This window comes from Castor canadensis, chromosome 2 (assembly GCF_047511655.1).
Source record: "Castor canadensis chromosome 2, mCasCan1.hap1v2, whole genome shotgun sequence".
Classification (NCBI taxonomy): domain Eukaryota; kingdom Metazoa; phylum Chordata; class Mammalia; order Rodentia; family Castoridae; genus Castor; species Castor canadensis.
Window position 1 is genome coordinate 80,635,025 of NC_133387.1, and position 21,631 is coordinate 80,656,655.

General features: G+C 34.8%; 1 protein-coding gene across 1 annotated transcript in view; it reads left to right on the plus strand.

Annotated features, from left to right (window-relative positions):
• Positions 1 to 10,514: 10,514 nt before the first annotated feature.
• The window catches only part of Abcb5 (ATP binding cassette subfamily B member 5), a 103,835-nt gene continuing 92,718 nt past the window's right edge, over positions 10,515 to 21,631 (plus strand). Inside the window, 7 exon segments of the mRNA XM_074057934.1 lie at positions 10,515 to 10,649; positions 12,502 to 12,652; positions 16,128 to 16,182; positions 20,164 to 20,187; positions 20,189 to 20,248; positions 20,250 to 20,332; positions 20,401 to 20,579. Of these exon segments, the coding sequence (XP_073914035.1) occupies positions 10,515 to 10,649; positions 12,502 to 12,652; positions 16,128 to 16,182; positions 20,164 to 20,187; positions 20,189 to 20,248; positions 20,250 to 20,332; positions 20,401 to 20,579 (687 nt within the window).

Here is a 21,631-nt window from a genome sequence, read left to right on the forward strand (position 1 = left end):
TCTAGGGAATAACTTTTGCAAGACAATGAAGAACATTATATATTTATAAAGCAGTCAATTCATCAAGAAGATGCAACAACTATAAACATAAATGCGTAAAATACAGCTCCTTAATGAGTAAAACAAATATTGGCAGAATTGAAGAGAAAATACACATTTCTATAGTAATAGTTGGAATCTTTCAACCAAACAGAAGATCAGTAAATCAGTAGAAGTTGAACAATACTGTAAACCAACAGAAACTAAGAGAGATACATAGAACACTCCACCGAGCAAAAGAAGAATATACGTTTCTCCTGAGTATATTCTCCTGGAGAATATTCTCCAGGACAGACTGCAGATTAAGCCAGAAAATAGCTTTAATACATTTTGTAAGATTTTAATCATACAAACTATTTTGTGCATTCGTGATAGAATAAAAAATAGAAGTCAATAACAATAGGAAAGCTACCAAGTTCAAATATTTATGGAAATTAGCCAACACATACTTAAATAACTAATGGATTAAAAGGATAATCAGAAAATATCCTAAAGCAAATAAAAACAGAACCATAAAATACCAAAATTTATGGTATGACATAAAATCAGTGCTAATAGGAAATTTTATAGTGGTAAACTATTAAATTAAAAAAGAAAAGAGAAGCTGGACATGGTAGTAGCCACTTGTAACCCTGCACTCAGAAAGCTAAGGAAAGAAGATCATGAGTTCCATATCTTTCTGGTCTACTTAGGGAGATTCTGTCCTAAAAAACAATAAAAAAGTAAAAAAAGAAAATAGATACCAAATCAACAACCTGTTCTTATACCTTAAGGAACTAGAAAAAAAGACCAAAGTAAACTCAAAGCTAATAGAAAGAAGAAAAAAGTAAAGATTAGCATGAGGAGGGAGAAGGAGGGGGTGTGGGGGGGAGAAATGGCACAAACAATGTATGTACATATGAATAAATAAAAAAACTAAAAAAAGATTAGCATGAATATTGATGAAATGAACAGCAGAAATCACTGAACTCAAAAGTTTGTTATTTAAAAAGATTAATAAAATTGACATATCTTTAACTAGACTGAGAAAAAAAAGAGATTCAAATTACTGAAATTAAAAATAAAAGGGGGAATTGCTACCAATTTCATAGAAATAAAAAGGACCATGGGGCTGGTGGGGTGGCTCAGTGGAAGAGCACCTGCCCAGCAAGCATGAGGCCTTGAGTTCACACCCCAGTATCACAAAAAAAAAGGGAATATAAAAAAATATTAAAAATATAAAATATAAACTATATCTGGCAATATATTAGAAAGCCTAGTTGAAATGAAAAAAAAACTACAAATGTGAAATCATGAAGAAATCATAAGTAACTAGGAGATTAAAGTAATAATAATTTTTAAAAACCCTCCCAATAACAAAAATCTTTACACTAGGTGGTTTCAATGATTATTCTAATAAGAAATAACAACAATCCTTTTAAAACTCTTCCCCTAAATTGAAGAGGTTACACTTCCTAATCCACACTATAGGCTAGCATTCCTCTGCTACCAAAGGCAAAAACACTACAAGAAAAGAAAACAACATACATATGTTGTTGTAGTTTGGATCTGAAGTAGCCTCCAAAGACAGGTGTTAAAGGCTTGCCACCAGCCTGTAGTGCTATTGGAAAGTAGATCACAAGTTCAAGGCCACCCTGAGCTACATAGAGAGAGGCTGTCTCAAACTAAATTTTAAAAAATTAATAATTCAATTCCATGACTAGGTGGAAAATTCTTAGATTATAAGCATAGTTCAACATATGAAAATCAACCAATGTGAAAAACCACATTGATAGAATAAAAAAGTGATCATATCAATTGATGCAGAAGAATTTAGCAAGATTCAATACCATTTCATGATTTCAAAAACCATTCAACAAACTAGGAATAAAAGGCAACTTCCTCAGCATGAAAAATGTGAAAAACTTTGAAAAACCCACAGCAAATATCACACCAAATGGTGGAAAAGTGAAAGCTTTATCCCTCAGCTCAGGAACAAGAAAAGGACACCTATATATTCACCTCTTCCTTCAATGGAGTGTGTGAAGTTAGAGCAATTTGGCAAGAAAAAGAAAACAAAAAGCAGTATCCAAATTGGAAAAGAATAAGTGAAATGATCTCTGTTCACAAATAACATGATCTTATATCTAGAAAATGCCAAAGATTATATATATATATAATATATATATATACATATACAAGCACACACACATACACACACAAACTGATAGGGCTGATAAACAAATTTGGCCAAAGTTGCAGGATACAAAATCAATGTGGAAAAATCAATTGCAATAGTCAAGTAATGGAATCATCTTAGGTGCCCATCAATGAATAAATGGGTAAAGAAAATTTGGCATATTTACACAATGGAGTATTATTCTGTCATAAAGAAAAATGAAATTATGTTGCTTTCTAGAGAATGGATAGAACTGGAGTTCATGATGTTAAGTAAAATAAGTCAGACTCAGAAAGACAAATATGACATGTTTTGTCTCATATATAAAATCTAAGAGAGGGAACTCACATGAAAGTAGGAGGACAATTAAGGAAGAGGGGAGGGAGATAAGAAAGGATAATGAGGGGAGGCGAATATGATCAAAGCACATTGCATGCACAAGTGAAAGTGTCCTAATGAAATCCATTATTTTGTATAATTAATATACTCTAACAATTGTTTTTAAAATCAATTGTTATTTGTACAATAAAAATGAACAATCAGGAAAGGAAATAAGGGAAAAATTTCATTTATAACTGCATCAGAAGGAATAAAATTAACCAAGAAGACAAGACTTACACCCTGAAAATGATAAAAAACAAAACACTGGTAAAAGAAATTCGAAGATAGAAATGGAAAGATAGCTTATGTTCATAGACTATAAGACATAATATTGCTAAGTTTACAATGTTACCCAAAGTGATCTACTGATTCAATGGGATCTCTACCAAAATCCTAATGATTTTTTTGACAGATATGAAAAACCTATCCTAAAATTCATATGGAATCTCAAGAGACCCTAAATAGCCAAAACCATCTTAAAAAAGAACAAATTTGGAAGACTTACCTTCATGGCTTTCAACTTAATACAAAGCTAAGGTAATCACACTGTTTGGTGTTGGCATAAGAACAGACATATAGCCAAATAAGGAGAATAGACAGTCCAGAAATAAATTCTCACATATGCAGTAAAACGCTATTTGACATGGATGATAGGACCACACAGTGGAAAAATGACTGTCTATTCAACAAATAGTGCTGGGAAATTGGGTATCTGTCTGCAATGGAATGAAGTTGTGCCTTTACTTTACACCACACACAAAACCAAAACCAAAATGGTTCAAAACTTAATGACAAGTGTGTAAACTATCAAACACTTAGAAGAACACATAGAGGAAATGCTTCTGAAAATGGCTGAACCTTGAAAATATGCTAAGTGAAAAGGACCAAACACAAAGGGACAAATGATGACTATTATATGATTCCCCTTATGCATAATACCTAAAATAGTCAAATTCATACAGGCAGAAGGTATAATAGAAGTTACCAAAGCTAAGGATGGAGGGCACAGGGGTGCAAAACATCACTTTGGGATGATGAAAATGTTCTGAAGATGGATAGTTGTGAAGGTTGTACAATGTTGTACAAAAACCTAACTACTGAATTGTGCACTTAAAAATGATTAAAATTGTAAGTTTTATGTTATGCATATTTTGACACAATTAAAAGAATTTTAATTCTGGTAATGTCCATGCAGCATATATTTGGACATGCTAAGAGACGAGGCTAAAGTAAACAGAAAAAAAAAGAAAAGGAATGACTTTCTCTGGGAAATGAAGCATGCCATTTGATTCTTATAAACTAGTAGTTGGTACAACACATAAACTCAATACTTTTTTCAACTAATTCATGAAGAAATAAAGGAATATAATTTATGGGGCAGCTACAATATGCAATATAAGGCAGAATGTTTTATTGAATATAATATGCATGTGAAAAGAGCAAAAGGCAATCAGACAAGGAGGCAATTATTTCAGGGAGCAATAATGACGCAGTAGAATCCATGCCTCGCATAAAGTATTAATAGATACTTGTGGAAATGTGCCATTGACTTACTAAAGGCACTTATTTTACCTATTAAAATTACTAATTTGCTAACTAAAAAAATATTATAGATCAAGAAGAATTAACCTAGAGGGTAACACACTTGCACAGGAAATCAATGTGAGTCAACTCCCTGTATAGCTATCCTTATCTTAACTAGCAAAAACCCTTGTTCCTTCCTATTATTGCTTATACTCTCTCTTCAACAAAATTAGAGATAAGGGCAAAACAGTTTCTGCAGAGTAGTGAGGGGGTGGGGGGTAAAGGAGGAGGTGGGACTCTTGGGGATATACCCAAAAGACTGTTACTCCAGAGGCACCTGCACATCCATGTTTATTGTGGCACTATTCACAATAGGCAAGTTATGGAAACAGCCAAGATGCCCCAGCACTGACGAATGGATTAAGAAAATGTGGTATCTATACACAATGGAATTTTATGCAGCCATGAAGAAGAATGAAATCTTATCATTCTCTGGTAAATGGATGGAAATGGAGAACATCATTCTGAGTGAGGTTAGCCTGGTTCAAAAAACCAAAAATTGTATGTTCTCCCTCATATGTGGACATTAGATCAAGGGCAAACACAACAAGGGGATTGGACTATGAGCACATGATAAAAGCGAGAGCACACAAGGGAGGGGTGAGGATAGGTAAGACACCTAAAAAACTAGCTAGCATTTGTTGCCCTTAACGCAGAGAAACTAAAGCAGATACCTTAAAGCAACTGAGGCCAATAGGAAAAGGGGACCAGGAACTAGAGAAAAGGTGAGATCAAAAAGAATTAACCTAGAAGGTAACACCCACACACAGGAAATCAATGTGAGTCAATGCCCTGTATAGCTATCCTTATCTCAACCAGCAAAAACCCTTGTTCCTTCCTATTATTGCTTATACTCTCTCTTCAACAAAATTAGAAATAAGGGCAAAATAGTTTCTGCTGGGTATTGGGGGGGGAGAGGGAGGGGGCGGAGTGGGTGGTAAGGGAGGGGGTGGGGGCAGGGGGGAGAAATGAACCAAGCCTTGTATGCACATATGAATAATAAAAGAAAAATGAAAAAAAAAAAAGGAGGAGGTGGGGGAAGGGGGGAGAAATGACCCAAACATTGTACGCACATATGAATAAAAAATAAATAAATAAATAAAAAGATATTATGGGACTAGACAATACAAAATTAGGCATCAAGGTGCTACAGATATTAAAAAAAAAAATTTAAAGGAGCGTTTATTTGGTTCAGTGCACTTTCTTTTCTCAAGTGCTTTCCTAAGTGCAATGTGACATAAAGAACACAGTGTACTCTACTTGTCACAATCAGATACCATGGCTTTGTGACCAGAGAATAAACTTGGCACAGCACTGTTGAGAAAGTGCAGTTAGCTATCTGGTGAAAAGGGAAACCATGCATGATTATATAAATGATATTGATGTTCACAGATCACATACTTACCAACATGAGCAGTAATTGTTTAGATTGCTTTTAGTGAATTTATGAGTCTTTATTATGTAGTTGCTAATTTCTGTAAGATGCAAATAATTGATAAAAATGACCTTTCTAATTTGTCACTTTTCTTACATGTATGTCAAATTGCTGGAGATGGTGTAAAGTCAGGGTAACCATTGTAAATCTCTCCTATGCATAGTTATTACCATTGACTGCTGACAAAGAAAGAATAAGCTAATGGACTGTTGTATTTGTATCATAACTACCTTTTTGGTGCTAAAAAGCATTGGGACAGAGTCCTTCATTAAGAAACTTGCTACTTGAAAACTTACTAGTTTTTTTCATATACTTAGGTGCTATTTAATCAATTAGCAATTCTACTCTAGAGTTTAAATCCATATCTTTATAATCATCTCAGCATAAATTGATGGATTACATGTCCTAACAAATAAGATTAAGTCACAAACATCTCTATCCATTGGTAATGCAGCAATAATATGAACGTAAGATAAACCTTAAGATAAACTAAGATCCTGAAGTAACCAAAGGAAGAACATATTGTACTTAATACCATTTCAATGATGAGTATGTTTTTATAATTGTTAACCCACATGTGGTGTAAGCACTAACTTGCTTTACATCTGATAAAATAGAAAATTCTATTCCCTCAAACTGCTGGTAACAAAAACTTGCATTTTTTATAGAGACAACAAAGCGTTAAGTAGCTTCAAAGTTTTCATCAATTACAAATCAGTGGCACCGTAGGAATAAAATCCAATATCCTGACACACTATGTATTTTCCACTTTTATTTTCCTTCTTTTATTCCAATTCTAAAACTTGCACTAACTCCAAATCTATGCTCAGAATGAAGTGAAGAGGTTATAAATTCAATGACAAAATCTGAATAGATTGAACTGCCCAACCAGACACTTCAGCGGAATGGCAGGCCAGACAGGGCGAAATTCTGAGAAGCTTGCTTTTTCAGAAGCTATTAGGGATATAAAGAATGCCATGTATCAATAAGTGGAAAAATTCACAGTCATGCTATATTTTTTCATACTTTATTTCAGAAGAATTAAATTGTAAATAAGATAGCAAATTCTGAAAGATCTGAAGAGATGCACGAAAATTATCAGAGAAATGGGTAAGCTTTCCCTAAACTCTACAAAAAAGAGTTCTGGAACTTCACACATACCTTATCCTTTCATAGATGTAAGAAAAAAAAATGCTATTAGCTTTTTTCTGTACTTCAATGTGATTAGCATTGCACCTGGTTCAGAGTGATTTTAGGAAGGGTAATTACTATAGGAATTATTGAACTAGGACCTCAGATCTCTCCTGTTCGGAATTTCTTGTAGCTTACTACTCCATAGAGAAAAGGAAAGGTGACTGCATTTTTCATTTCAGTTTCTGTGGACCTTTGATTGCATATGATGCATTTATTTACCACTGAATAGATTTCTCTGTGTGTGTGTGTATGTGCATATGCATACTCTACGATTTTCTACACCTGTAATTTATTTGTTTAGAAATCTAAAATGAACACAGTTTAAAATCTATTTTATTTTCACTTCCTCCATAATGGCAGTGTTACATTTGGATGTACAATCTGTAAAACTGGAGGGAAACCCTTAGGCCACCTGGCTCATTCATGCAAGAGATAGCTAGAAAAGGCCATCCCACTCATCATTTTCTTAAGGGTCAGAACATATCTATAAGAAATGTCTTGAGAATTAAGCAAATTTCACTTGGGAACTTTTTTCAGTTTCATTGGGAAATTTTTTAAATTTTTTATTATTTTGTTTTAAATTGACAACTAATAATTGCACGCACTGTAGGTTGCAATATGATGCTTTTATGCATGGGTACATCGTGGCATGACCAAGTCAGGCTAACTAGCATGTCCACCACCTCACACACGTATCATTTCTTTGTGATGAGAACATTTAAAATTTATTCTTTTGGCAATTTTGAAGGACTCAATTCACTGTTATTAATTATAGTCATCTTACAGTGCAAAAGATCACCAGAACTTATGCCTTCTACCTAACTGAAACTGAATTCATTTTGACTAGCATCTTCCTTGTCCCCACTCACCATTCATCTTCCTGGGCCTCTGGGAACCATTTTACTCAGTTAAAAAAATCTTCTATGACTTTGCCTTTTTCAGATTCCTTTTGAAGTGAGATCACTCAACATTTGTCCTTTTGTGCCTCCGGATCCATCTATGTTTTTGCAAATGAATTTCTTTCTTTCTAAAGACTGAATAGTATTTCATTGTGTATCTGTACCATATGTTTTTTATTCATTCATCCATTGACTGACACTTAACTTATCTCCATATCTTGGCTATTGCAATAAACATGGGATGTGCAAAAAATTCTTCAACATGCTGATTTCAATTCCTTTGAATTTGTACCTAGTAGTAGGATCATTGGACCATATGGTAATTCTATTTTTTGTTTTTTTGAGGCACCTCCATACTATTTTTCACAATGGTTTTATTCTTAATTATTATCAAAAAATGAAAGTGTTGAGAACAATTTGAAAGTCAGAAGAGCTGCATTTCATGCCCCATATGCCTTTAATATTTTTTGTCTTTTCTGAACCCAGTCTGTCCTCCAATCCCAACTGGAGATTCTCCTGTCTCAGCCTCCCAAGTGCTGGGATTACAGGTGTGCACTACTTGGCTGCATCTTTAATCTTTCATTGTCATTTTCCATGTTACATTTTTCCCATGTCACACTTTCGAAGTATGACATAAATTCAAAGTTAGTTCTCTATATGTTCTAGAATGATGATGTGAAGGGATGATAAAGAAATTTATTTTAGAATTCATTCTTGCACTTAAGCAATATCTGTGGACTGAACAAATCATATTTCTAGTATATATAACAAAGCAGCATTATAACTCAATAATTAAAAGTTCAAATTCTGGACTCACTTTATTTCAGTCACTAGCTGTGTAAACTTCAGCTGTTTACTCTGTGACTCACTTTCCTCACCTTTAAGATAGTCCTAATAATACTACCGACCACATAAGGCTTGTTCAGATATAGTGGTAGACCGTGAAAGCTATTAGGTCAATGGAAAGACAATAGAAATCTGCCATGACACATAAAGTTAGAATGAGGAGTTGTCAATTTTACTTATTTCCGATAAGAATTGAGAAAACACACCTGATTTCATTTGGATGACCCAACACTGGAGAGGACAAGAGAAAGCAGTATGAAAGAAAACAGTCAGAAGGATTGAAGGCAGGGTTTGGATGGTCTTGAAAAGTGCAGTCAGTAGGACTGGGTGTTGGGTCTGGCCTTGAGATATACACAAGACTCCAATTAGGAGGAGCGACTCATTTGAGGTAGAATAGACCGTGCAACTGCTTTGGGCCAAATGGGATGGAACAATGGGATCAGTGAGTTTCCCTCCAGCTTACAAACCAGCACAGAGCACCTAGGCTTGGGAGCTGGCATGGCAGTGGCCTCCCTGGAACTGGGTAGAATCTGTTTCCTCCAGCCTCCAGGCCACACTTGGCAACATGGGGAAAAGTAGGAAAGAGTGAAGAGCAAGGAAACTCCCAAATCCTCATGCCAGCAGTTGTGTTGCTGTTCTCCTTCAAGGCTAGTAGAAGACAGACTTTAAAAAGACAACACAAGGAGAGGGTCTGGGGATGTAGCTCAGTGGTAGGCACTTGTCTAACATGTGTGATGCCCTCAGAAGGAGAAGAAGGAAACTCGAGCCTTCCCCTGAAAGCTTTCCATGAAGGTTAAGGGGAGATAGAAATTATTTCCTCCCAAAGCAAACTTTATCAAGACCGGAAAACTTATGTGGCATAAGCTGCAAAATTTGGGGCGGGGATGGGAAAATGGTTGTTGGGCTTGACAGTTTTAAAGCACTTTTGTCATCTACACCTCATCCCAGAGCATTCTGGCCAGAATATAAGTAAATTATTAACCTGAGGTAGAATAGAATTAAAAGTGACTTCTCATTTGTCAAAGCTGACAGAGATCGTCTAAAAGTGGACAGAAGAGTTGGAATTTGTCATCTTGTGACATCTTTTTAGAAAATTTAAATTGTTCCCCTCAGTATTATTTTAACATTTCAGAACTGTGTGTATGTGTTTAGGTAGTTGTTCTTGCAGTATTCTGGAAAATGAATGTTTAAAATGTGTGTGTATGTGTTTGACAGATACCCATCAAGTCAATGGATAAAATTTACAGCTTTCATTTGGACCTCCTTGAAATCGAGCTAAGATATAAATTTTTCAAATGGAAGGCAAAATTCAAAATATTAAACAAACCTTTGTTTAATGTGCACTTAATATAATAATTTCTTTCATTTGAAGTTCACAGTCAATCTTCAGCATTTTATAACAAAAGGTTAAAAATGTTAAATCACCACTTCATATCCACTAAGATGGCTACTATTACAAAAGAAATAAAGAAAAAAACAAGTGTTGGTGAGGACATAGAAAAATTGGAATTCTTATGCCTGTTGTTCCTCAAAAAAAAAACTGAAGGGGTGAGGGCACAGTTCAAGTGATAGAATACCTGCCTAGCAAGCATAAGACCCTAAGTCCAAACCCCAGTACTGCCAAAAAAAAAGAAAGAAAGTAGAATTACCACATTCCATTTCTGGATATAAATCCAAGAAATTGAAAGCACAGAGTCAAAGAGACTTTTGTACACGCATAGTAATAGGAGCATTATTGGAAATGGCTAAAACACAGAACCCATCCTGGTTCCATCCACTGATGAATGGATTATCATCATTGTGGCAGAGACATGCAATGGAATGGTATTCATTTTAATGAAAGGAAATTCTGACATGCTCTAATATGGGTGACAAATGAGGATGTTATGCTAAGTGAATGATTCAAGAGCAAGCCAGTCACAAAAGGAAAAATAGTGCAGGATTGCACTTAGGTGAGGTACCTTGAGTAGGCATACTCATGGAGACAGAAAGTAGAGCAGTAGTTGTCAGGGGCCAGGGCAGGTGCTACGGGGAGCTCTTTAATGGGTATAAGGTCTCAGCTTTGCAAGAGGAACAGAGTTCTATAGATGAATGTGGTGATGGTAGCACAAAGGTGTGAATGTATTTAGTGTCCTAATTGTACACACCTAAAAAACAATTAAGAAGGTATATTTTATCCCAACTTTTATAAATTTTGCTCCTGATGCATGCCTTCATTTTTTACATTTTACATTTTGCCAGTGGCAACTTCCTTTCCCGGTGACTTTTCTAAAATCTTTGTACTATCTATCATTAAATTTGTTTTTGAAATTTCAGAGTTTATATAAATTTCCTGCCAATAGTAATAGTTGACACTTCAGCAAAATGTTAATTGGAAAATTTTGTAAACTATATTCACATTGTAACTTTTCCATGTTAAACATTCATTTTCCAGAATACTGCAAGAACAGCTACCTAAAGCAAGAAGGCAAGCTAGGAGACCTACTGAGGTAATGAGTGAAATCAAGTAGAAAGAAAGTGCTTCAGAAAATATTAAGGAATTGTCACTAGTGCATGGAATTAGTATAATTTTTTGGTAATTTACATTCATTGTTTCAGGTAGAAGGCAAATAAAAAAGAATTCATCAAAGTGACATTTCCAATAAGAAGAAATATAAATAATCCAAAAGTTCTACCATAAGAGATAAGAAATATCCACACGATGACCTCAATATTTAACAAGAGTATATGTGATGCACAAACACTACCAGAGATTATTTCTGAGTGTTGGAGAATTATGAGTAACTTTTAGCATGCTTATATTTCAGTATTTTCCCTAATTCTACATTGGTGTGTGTTGTTACTATGATCTTAAAAGTGTTACAAGCCCTTTTTAAATAAAAATATTGTCTAAGTATTTTGTGAAATTTATGTGTCAGAAAATGTATTAGCACACATCTTTATTTTCACAAATGTGTTCTTAGACAACCCCGTTAATCACTTTGCCTAGCTGCAATATTACTAGAAATACACATGAAACAGCACCTGTTTTTTAGAAGGTAAATTAAAAAAAAAAAAAAGCTTTGGGAAGTAACAAGACATGGCAAACTTTGTCAAGGAGCTCTTACACTCTTCTGGGGGAAGGCAGGAGAGCCTATACACTCTTATCATCTGTAATACTGAAGAAAAACTATGACAGTCACTCCATAAATATTGGCTACTTACTACTTGACTGAATGGAAAAGCAGGAAAGTTTTTTCAGCTTCCACCTACAAATCATAAAGTAAATTCCTCTCAGTGTTATTCAAATCCAATTATACTTCAGTGCCACTTTGCATTCTATCTTAAAGTCTCAGTAAGCTAAATAATCCATGTTTCCAAATTGCATTCATAGTTTGGTTTTGGAATGGTGTTTGAGGACCTGCTATAGAACAGAGTATAAAGCATTCAGTATTTGGTTTTCAGGTATTTCTTTCTTATTACAAACAGCTCTGAAAATTATTAGAGACTCTTGTTACAGAATGGACACTGTTCTAAGGAACTTTAAATAAAAATCAAAAATATAATTCATTACATTTTTACTGGTTGGTTACTATTTCATGCACTTAGTATGACAATGCTGTGGTACTGATGAGCCTAAGGAATTGAAAATTTGCTGATCAACTTTCCATAAACCCCAATGTCACACTCAGGCTTCCAAAAAAAAAAAAAAACCAAGTGCAAAGAAGTTTCACTGTGTGATCCGACTTACATCATCATCTACAATTCATATTGATTTAGCTGCTTTATTTTTCAATACCATCTTCAAAATCAATTGTAAATCCTTAAGATCAAGTATTTGGATTTTTTTTTTACTTTATATATAAATGCATGTCCCTGATATTATAATTTATTTAATATCTTAATCAATTTGGAAAGTTGCACTTACTAGATGACAAAAGTAATAGGTTGATGTTTTGTTTGTTTTACTGCTTTGTTTTCCTCAGTTTCACTTTGCTAATGGCGTAGACATTACACTCATGATGCTGGGAACCCTGGCATCACTGGAAAATGGAGCCTGCCCTCCTCTAATGTCACCGGTTTTAGGAGAAATGAGTGATCACCTTATTAGTGGCTGTCTAGTCCATACCAACGGAAGTGTGTATAAGACTTGGTTTTTTGTATGACTAGAGACTTAAAGACATTAAATGAAACAGACATTGAGCTCATAAGGCAGATTATATTATAAACAGTATCTATGTAACATGTAATAAGTCATCTATTATTCTATATAGCTAGGTACTATACAGCCTGGATTACTCATCCTTCTCCAGAGAAACAACTAATAAGATATGTGTCCGTAGATACAGCTGTCTATCTGAGAGTGTGTATGCGTGAATAAAGAGAAAAAAAGACAGAGACGCAGAGAGCTTTTAAGGAATTATGGAGTCTGGCAAGTCTAAAATATGCAGGGTGGGCCAGTGGCTGGAAACCCAGCAGAGAACCAAGTCTGAGGGATATTTGCTTAGCGTTATACAAAAGTCATCCAAGACCCACTGTAGCTCAGCTCATCTCTAAAAAGTCTAACACTTTTCTACCAAAAGTGCTGATTATATCAGAATTTACTCAGCAGCTCAGGCCATGCTAGTCCACTTGTCTCTAATGCCTCTCTTAAAAAGAGAAATCAAAAAACTAAGAATGGCTGAGTATTTTGGTTTACCAGCTATGTAACAGACGTAGACCCTTGTGACATGGTGGAGCACAATCAACAAGGAAGCAGCAAAGAATGTACAGAAAGTTGTAGTACTAGAGACAGATGCCCTAAACAAAGATAAAGGGGGAAATCTAACAATTGAATATCAAAAAGTTTTCATATCGCCCATATTTGTAGATATCTTTCATATATCCTTTGCAGGATTCCACTTCAGGGTCATATCCTTCAAGGTACAATTATTCTTTTTAACTCAAGGCCTTGTACTTGTTAGGCAGGCACTCTATACTTGAGCCCTGCCTCCAGCTCTTTTTGCTTTGGTAGAGTCTCATACTTATCCCCGAGCCAGCCTGACCACCATCCTCCTATTTAACCTTTCCATGTAGCTGGGATGGCAGGCATGTGCCAACATGCAAAACTTCAACTGGTTGACATGGGTCTTGTGAACTTTTTGCCCAGACTGACCTTAAACTGCAATCCTACTGATCTCCACCTCCCAAGTAGCTAGGAATATAGGCATGAGCCACCATGTCTGGCCATATTATTCTTTAGAATACAAATTCCAATGCTTCTCCAACCTACAGACTCAGTGACCATCCATACTTTTTTATCTCCTAGACATTATAAACATTAACAATCCCTGATTTTCCATATTTGTTTCCAAACTTCACACTGAGAAGTATTCTTGTACCTATTTATTAAAACGGGGACAAATAACTCATTAAAACTTAGACTCTTTTAGACACTAGTTTCTTTGTGTACAGTGTACTATCCTCTGTGCCCTATTTGACTTAAAATATAATTTATACATTGTTATTTTCTACCCAAAGACTAATCTTACAAGTGTTACAATCATATTTGAATGGGCAAATCCCACTGGTTTCCATCTGTGTCCTACCAGGTGATGACTTCTGTCTAAATAGTTATGAGTTTTTTGATATTTTAATGTTGCCAGAAAAATTAAATATATAAGCAAAATTAAACATTTATGCTTTAATGATTTAAGCTAAATAAAAACTAAATTAACTGCTGTTATGTATATGGATCCACCAGGTCATTAAATACATATTTATTGATTGACAACTATGTCTTTGTGAATGAATAAGTAATAAACCCTGCAACCTAAGGCAATCTTGTTGCCAGTATTCTTTTTGTTGTTATGTAGTCTACAATTGATTCTGTGTTAGTTAGGAACAGGCAGTACATATCTGATTGAAAACGTTGTGGTGTACATTATTAAATATGGTATGTTAGCTTTTTGTCACTGTGACAAAATACCTGACATAAACAACGTAAAAGAAGGAAAGATTTGTTTCGACTCCTGGTTTCAGAGGTTTCATCCGTGGTTGGCTGGTTCCATTTCTGTGGGCCTGAGGTAAGTTAGGACATCATGGTGGAAGTGCATGGAGGAGGACAAAAGGGAGCAGAGCTGTTTACCTCATGGTGGCTGGATGCAAAAAAAAGCAGAGAGTGAGCCTGAAATAGTAGGACTTCTTCCTTCTTCCACTTTTGTTCCATCTGGGATTCTGTCTTATTGGACACTGCAGGCCACCTCCAAGGAAGTCTTCTCCTTCAGCTGCCATCCTACATGACAAGCAGTGCCCGTGCAGATACATTCAGAAGTGTGCTTTACTAATCTCCTAGGCATCTGTCAGTCCAATCAAGTTAATCAAGATTAACTATCACATATGGAAAACATAAAAATAGGTTTGCTAAGGACCCAGATAAATTCATGGATATTATCAGTATATTACAACACACTACTAATGAGAAGTAGGAATATTAAAAGCTTTACTTCCAATATTTAAAAAATAACTTTATCAATTATTAACATTGCTTTTCTGGAGGATAATAGAGGAAAATTATTTTCTCCTACAAATAAAACATGGATATTGGCTGTCATTGATTGGGGGCTCATTTTTGTGCCATCTCTGAACTTTTGCACATACCTCTATTAATATAATCTCCAAAATGAAATTATACTATGTTTATGTCATTGTGATATCTTTTTTGAAGCAATTTTTGTTCTCTTTATTAGTTCAGTTAAATCTCATTAAAATATTCTGCTAGGTTTTAATGTCTTTACTTCTACCATGTCAATGGTGATATTTTTGGAATAAGCTGCCTCAAAATTGCAGATGACAACTCTATAAATAGAATAAGTAGAAAATAATTATTTGTGTATAAATAAAACTCATAGACATTATTATATGGGATGATGCTGTGGTTATATGAGATGAATAGTTATGATGTCTGCAATTTCTTTCAAATGTTTATAAGTTTGAGTAAGAAAATTAGAAGAGTTGATAGTGTCCCTGGTTTTACACTGATGGTGAAATCAAGACCTTGGTGTACTATTAATGTATGATGAACTTTTTTCCTGAGAAATGTAGAAAAGTTTACATAAAATGCTTGTAACCAGAGAAATATTTGAAACCTGGTTTTATTATGTGGTTATCCTAATTATAACTTAACACATTTCAATGAGATTTCTTTCAGTTTTTTTCATGACTGCTTCTCCTAGAACAGCCACATGTTCTTGCTTGTCTTGGACTTTCTGTATCATTCCCTGGGGTGTACCAAACTTAATTCTAAATGCATGACATCAGCCAGGAATGGGGAATTCCATTACTACTACGTTTCTGACTGTTGCCCAATTAGAGGTGTCCTAGAGAATCTTTCTGGGTATGAGCTACATAGTTAATGTTCTTTTGTATTTTTCACATGTCATGAATATTTCTTGAGACCAGAGATAACTATTTTAAATACTACTTTAAGGAATTAAAAATAAGATACTCATAGACCCAAAGTCATTAAATCCATTATTTTAGAAAACATTGTATTTTGTTTGAGAATTATCTATGAAATAAAATGGCCAATTATAAATTAATATCCTTTATAATTTAAAAAACTTTTTTATAGCAAATTATGGGAACTGTACTTGGTCTCAAGAGGAACTGAATAAAGATATGATTATGTAAGTCCAAATGAAGCATTAATGTCATGCCATTGCATACTCTATTCAATACTTGTAAGAAAAAATAATTGAAAAGTTTGTCTCATTATTAATATTACATGTAAGTGACTACAGTAAAATGTGTGCGTCTTTCATTAGCTATATAGTATATTTGTGTAGAATATTTTCTTCTACTGAAAGGTATGTAATTCATATACTTTGAGTTACATTTGGAAAATGTAACTCAATAGAAAAGTAACATCAATAGAAAAGCTGTGAAGATTTACATTTTGTACCCATTTTACCTCCTAAAACAAATTGCAAGATCCTAAAGGCTGAAGAACTTGTTTTTCTTTTTTAAAAACTTATTCTCTTTCCAAGTCTTATAGAAAGTGCTATTTGTATAAATATTAAATATTTGTATATATTTGTATAAATATTAAAAACTGAAAAGATGAGCTGTGGGTATAACTCATTGGTAGATATACAAAACCCTGCATTTGATTCCCGGCACCACAAAATAAAAGTAGGAAAGATGATTACAACAAACATAGCAAAAGAAAATAATTTATAAAATTAAAAATTAAGGTTTTATTCCAACAAATTTCAAATGCTAATGATTCAAACTATTACAATGTTCCAGACTAAAAGTTATGAGGTCTGAATAATAAATAATTCCCAAAGGGACAGTCTGCTTTGATAAATTGTTTAAATTTACAAAAAATAATTTACAAATTTGTAAATTATTAAATAGTACATGTTACATGTGATGACGTGCCCAACTCATCAGGATTTTCTTTACTGAGCACATTCACTGGATTTCTGTTGTGTTTCACTAACACTATCAAAGCCCTCCCTATAGACCTCAGTGGACCCTGGTATTTCCCTCTGACAGTGAAACCCCATCTTGCAGAACTCCCAGGCACCCCAATCACATTATCATGACACCTTCTGGGTCTTTATTCTTAGCCTTCACTGTCCAATATGGTAGCCACAGCTTCATGTGGCTATTTAAATTTTAACTACATTAAACATTGGAATGTAGGGATCTCCTTTATAAAACATAAATCCTATTTTCCTTCTGTGATTTGCTTTATCTCCACTTTGAGGTTTATTGGTCATCTCAAACTTATGGTGTCCAAACCAGAACTCTTGTTCTGCCTTCAAATCTGTCCTTCTTCCAGTCTCCCACATCTGTAAATAGTGCCTTACTCATCCACTGCTCAAATCAAAACCTTGGAAATTGTATTTGTTTTCTCACCTTCCTTCATTCCTTGTATCCTGCACATTGGCAATTTTTTTAGGAAGAGTATGTTACTATGTTATAATGAATTGCTTTATTATTATAAACACAAACTGCAAAGCACTTAAGAAATCTAAGCATCATAGGAAATGGACAGCAATTCAACATTCAGGGTCACAGAACACTTAAAGGAGATTGTGACAGATTCAACTCTCACGGTGAAGAGAACATCTTCATAGGAAGAGGGGACCCAGGCGTCACAGCTTTTGAAGTTCTCTCTCCTCATCAAGGAACATAAGAGGCACTCCATTCAAGGGGGGGTGTGCAATTCAGTGCTCTTCAGGCAAGTCAACACCCTCAAAATCTAGAAGATCCAAGGTAAAGATTTTTTTCTATTTCTGCATAGGTATTATGGGAGGCAGGAAGACAGTTTTTTAGGCTGGCAGTTTTCTCAGTCATATTTTTGCAAAGAAGATTGACTTTTTGTTTGAAAGGCCCCTTAGCCTGCCAAAATACATCGCAAATCTGTCCACCTCTTTACATGTTGGCTGCCACCATCCTCATCCACCCCCTCCCTTCTCACCTTGCTCTTTGCAATAACTGCCTAACTGAACTTCCCGCCTTCATCATTGCCACTTTCATCCACTCTACAGAGGAGACAGGGTGAGCTTTTAAACGTTGAGCAGATGAAAAACAGGTCATGCTCAGGGAGGTCACAGGCGACATAGGAAGGATAAAAGAAGAAAGTTAAGAAAGTGACTATGGTTGATATACTTTCTATACAAGAATGAATATGAAATTTTTAAACCTGTTGAAATCACCATAAGAAGGGGAGTAAAGGAGAAAAATAGAGGAGATGAACCAATTCAGGTTATAAGAACTATAAATATGGAAATGTCATAAGGGAACATCCTGTCTTTTTTTTCTTTTATAAAATCAGAGAACAGGAAAGCAGAACAGGTCCTGTCTGGGGGGTTGGTACAAGTAGGAGGAGAAAGGATGTGGGAGGGTGAATATAGTGCAAATTCTGTGTACATATGTATGTAAATGGAAAACTGATATCTGTTGAAACTATTCTAGGAATGAGGGGAGAGGCAGATAAAGGAGAATGATGGAGGGGGTGAATTCAAGTATAATATATCTTATACATTATAAGAACTTTTGTACATGCCACAATGTACCCCCCAGTATAACAATACAAAAATTAATAATAATAATAATAATAATAATAATAATAAGTAAATAAAAGTTGAGCAGAGGGCTGGTGAAGTGGCTCAAGTGGTAGAGTGTCTCCCAACAAGCATGAGGCCCTGTGTTCAAGCCCCCAAGTACTGAAAAACAAAAAAATTGAGCAGATAATGTCTTCCTCTGCTTGAATTTTCCAATGATCTTCTGTTCTCTTGGAATAAAATGGAACAATGCACTGAGGGGGAAAAAAAAAAGAAAAAAATCCTGTGTTATGCCACATTCTCCAACCTTATCATTTCATGTTATTTTGAACTTCTTTTGTTCCTGGAATATGCTGAGATTTTTTTTTTTTGCCTCAGTCTGTCCTGGGAAAGACCTCTCTTCCCTCTCCTTGGAATGGTCTTCATGTCTTTTATGGTTAATTCCATTTCCCATTTTGGATTTCAGCTATAATATTATTCCCTCAAAGGAACTTTCTTAACCACTTATAATCTGCATTAGCTCTTTCAACCCATGCTTACCCACAAATTATTCTGTGGCCTATCACACTGTTTAACTTCCTTCATAGAATAACCTGAAAGTCTTTCTCTTTGTATATTGTCTCCATCTTCCCATCAGAATGCCAGGACCTGGTTTCTTATGTGGCCATGTTTCTAGAGCCTCACGTATAATGGGCACCCAATATAAGTTTATTAAATGACCAGTATCTTTTTTTTTTTTTGTCCTGCAAGTTAGCATTCACTACATCATCTACAGAATGGACGCTCAGTTGTCTGTAAGTAGATGATTTTTTTTTATTGTTTTATTATTCATATGTGCATAGAAGGCTTGGGTCATTTCTCCCCCCTGCCCCCACCCCCTCCCTTACCACCCACTCCACCCCCTCCCTCTCCCCCCCACCCCCTCAATACCCAGCAGAAACTATTTTGCCCTTATCTCTAATTTTGTTGAAGAGAGAGTATAAGCAATAATAGGAAGGAACAAGTATTTTTGCTGCTTGAGATAAGGATAGTCAAACAGGGAGTTGACTCACATTAATTTCCTGTGCATGTGTATTACCTTCTAGGTTAATTCTTCTTGATCTAACCAATATCTTATCTTCTTTCCTCATTAGGTACTTAGACTGTATCCAGCTTTTCTGTGTTGTTACACATTTTGCAATGACCATCATACAAATTAAGCTTTGTGCAAATTGCCATATTTAAAGTTTTGATCAAATACTTGTGAATACTAATATTTTCTGTTCCCTCTTGCTTTACCTACATCTATCTTAGTCACCTCAATGTAACTTTTTCATGTGAAAGTATTAAAAACACCAAAAGAAGATATAAATAGCAAAATGTTTCAAAATATTCGTTTCTGCTGATAATATGAGAGACATACTCAAGATGTCTTACAAGGGAAACTTAGATTATTGCATTTAACATATACTTCACTCTTTATTATGGTGATTTTTAGTTATTTTCCACATTCTAATATAAATTTTCTCAAATATTATGAAGATTTCTTTCTTTTTGTTGGATGGAAAGCAGTTGTGCTTCATTCTAATGTTTCCAATAATCTTTCTTCAGCTTGACTCTGCATTGTGTTGGAATTTACTGCCTTGATTTCTGGCTATCTACGAATTTCCTTTTGGGTTATGTCTGCAACATGACAGACATTCAGTTTTGGGTCAGGACATCAGCTGGTTTGATGGCTGTGACTTTGGTGAACTTAACACTCTCATGACTGAGAAAGAGGATGCATGCATAATACATCAACTTTGTTTTCATGCATGACACATACATGACTGAACTACGTTCCTTGACTCAACAAAGTCAATGATGGTATTGGAGACAAGCTTTCTCTGTTGTTTCAAAACATATGTACTTTTTCTATTAGCCTAGCGATTGCGTAGGTAAAGGGCTGGAAACTTGCCCTGGTGACTCTGTCCACAGCTCCTCTTATCATGGCTTCTGCAGCAATGTGTTCTAGGATAAGTAAGCTAGTAGTGTTGACTGGAAGCAGAAGTGTGAACTCAATGCCTTTGAGTTTGTCAAAATTACATTTTTATTCATTTTCTATGTCCCAAAATACAAAGGGATAACATCGATCGATCATAAATACTTCTGATTTTGTTCATATTAATCACTTTTCCATCTTCAGTTATGTGGTTAAAATGAGGTTTATTTTAATAGCTTGCCAACAGTTAAAAAAAAAATCCTCACCATTGAGCAGCCTAACACCTCACATAATTCCACAGATGAAGTATGATGCTATTACACATCAGATGCTTAGTTTTTGCTGCTTGGAGAGCCTTGTGTGTTCTAAATTCCCAGATAAATATGTTGTAATTCATTTCCCTGGGTAAAACTCAGGGAGAAACTCCTAAAATAATAAACACTGAAAACCATTTTATATCACTCTCTTCACATTTACATTTCATAAGGTTTTGACTAATATTTAAAATATGTCAGTATCTCTTTTTTATGTACTACACTTATGTGCTTCAGTTTTTGAACAAATTATGTATTTGAAATTATAAAATTCCATTTTTAGCAGTGTTATATTGATATTAATCCTCTTTACAGCCTGGTTTTGAAATCACTGCTCTTTGTAAAATCCAAAAGCAAACAATATATGTCTGTAATATCCCTCTCCAAATCAAATCTTTGGCAATTCTACCAGTGTATATGCCCAACTCTTAGACTGGAGGCACAATAATTTTACAATATTATTGCTATTTTTGAAAATCAAATTCATAAAATGTTCTGGTTTACTTGTTGCCAATATACAAATTCAACCAAACAAGGATCCCCAGCAATTAAAATGTTCTGTGGTTGACTGATTCTTTAAGAATAAGATAGAGTATTTAGACAACCAGTTTTTATTTAGTGGGACTTCTTATTATCCTTGTCAAAACCTTTGTGACCAGCTTGAATTGAGGATCTCTCATTAGGAAGATTGCGCATAGTATATTATGATGCTCACAGCCTTAAACTGCTCAGGAAGAGAAACTGGCAAGGACTTGTAAAGGAACAGCAGAAGAAAATCTGAAGA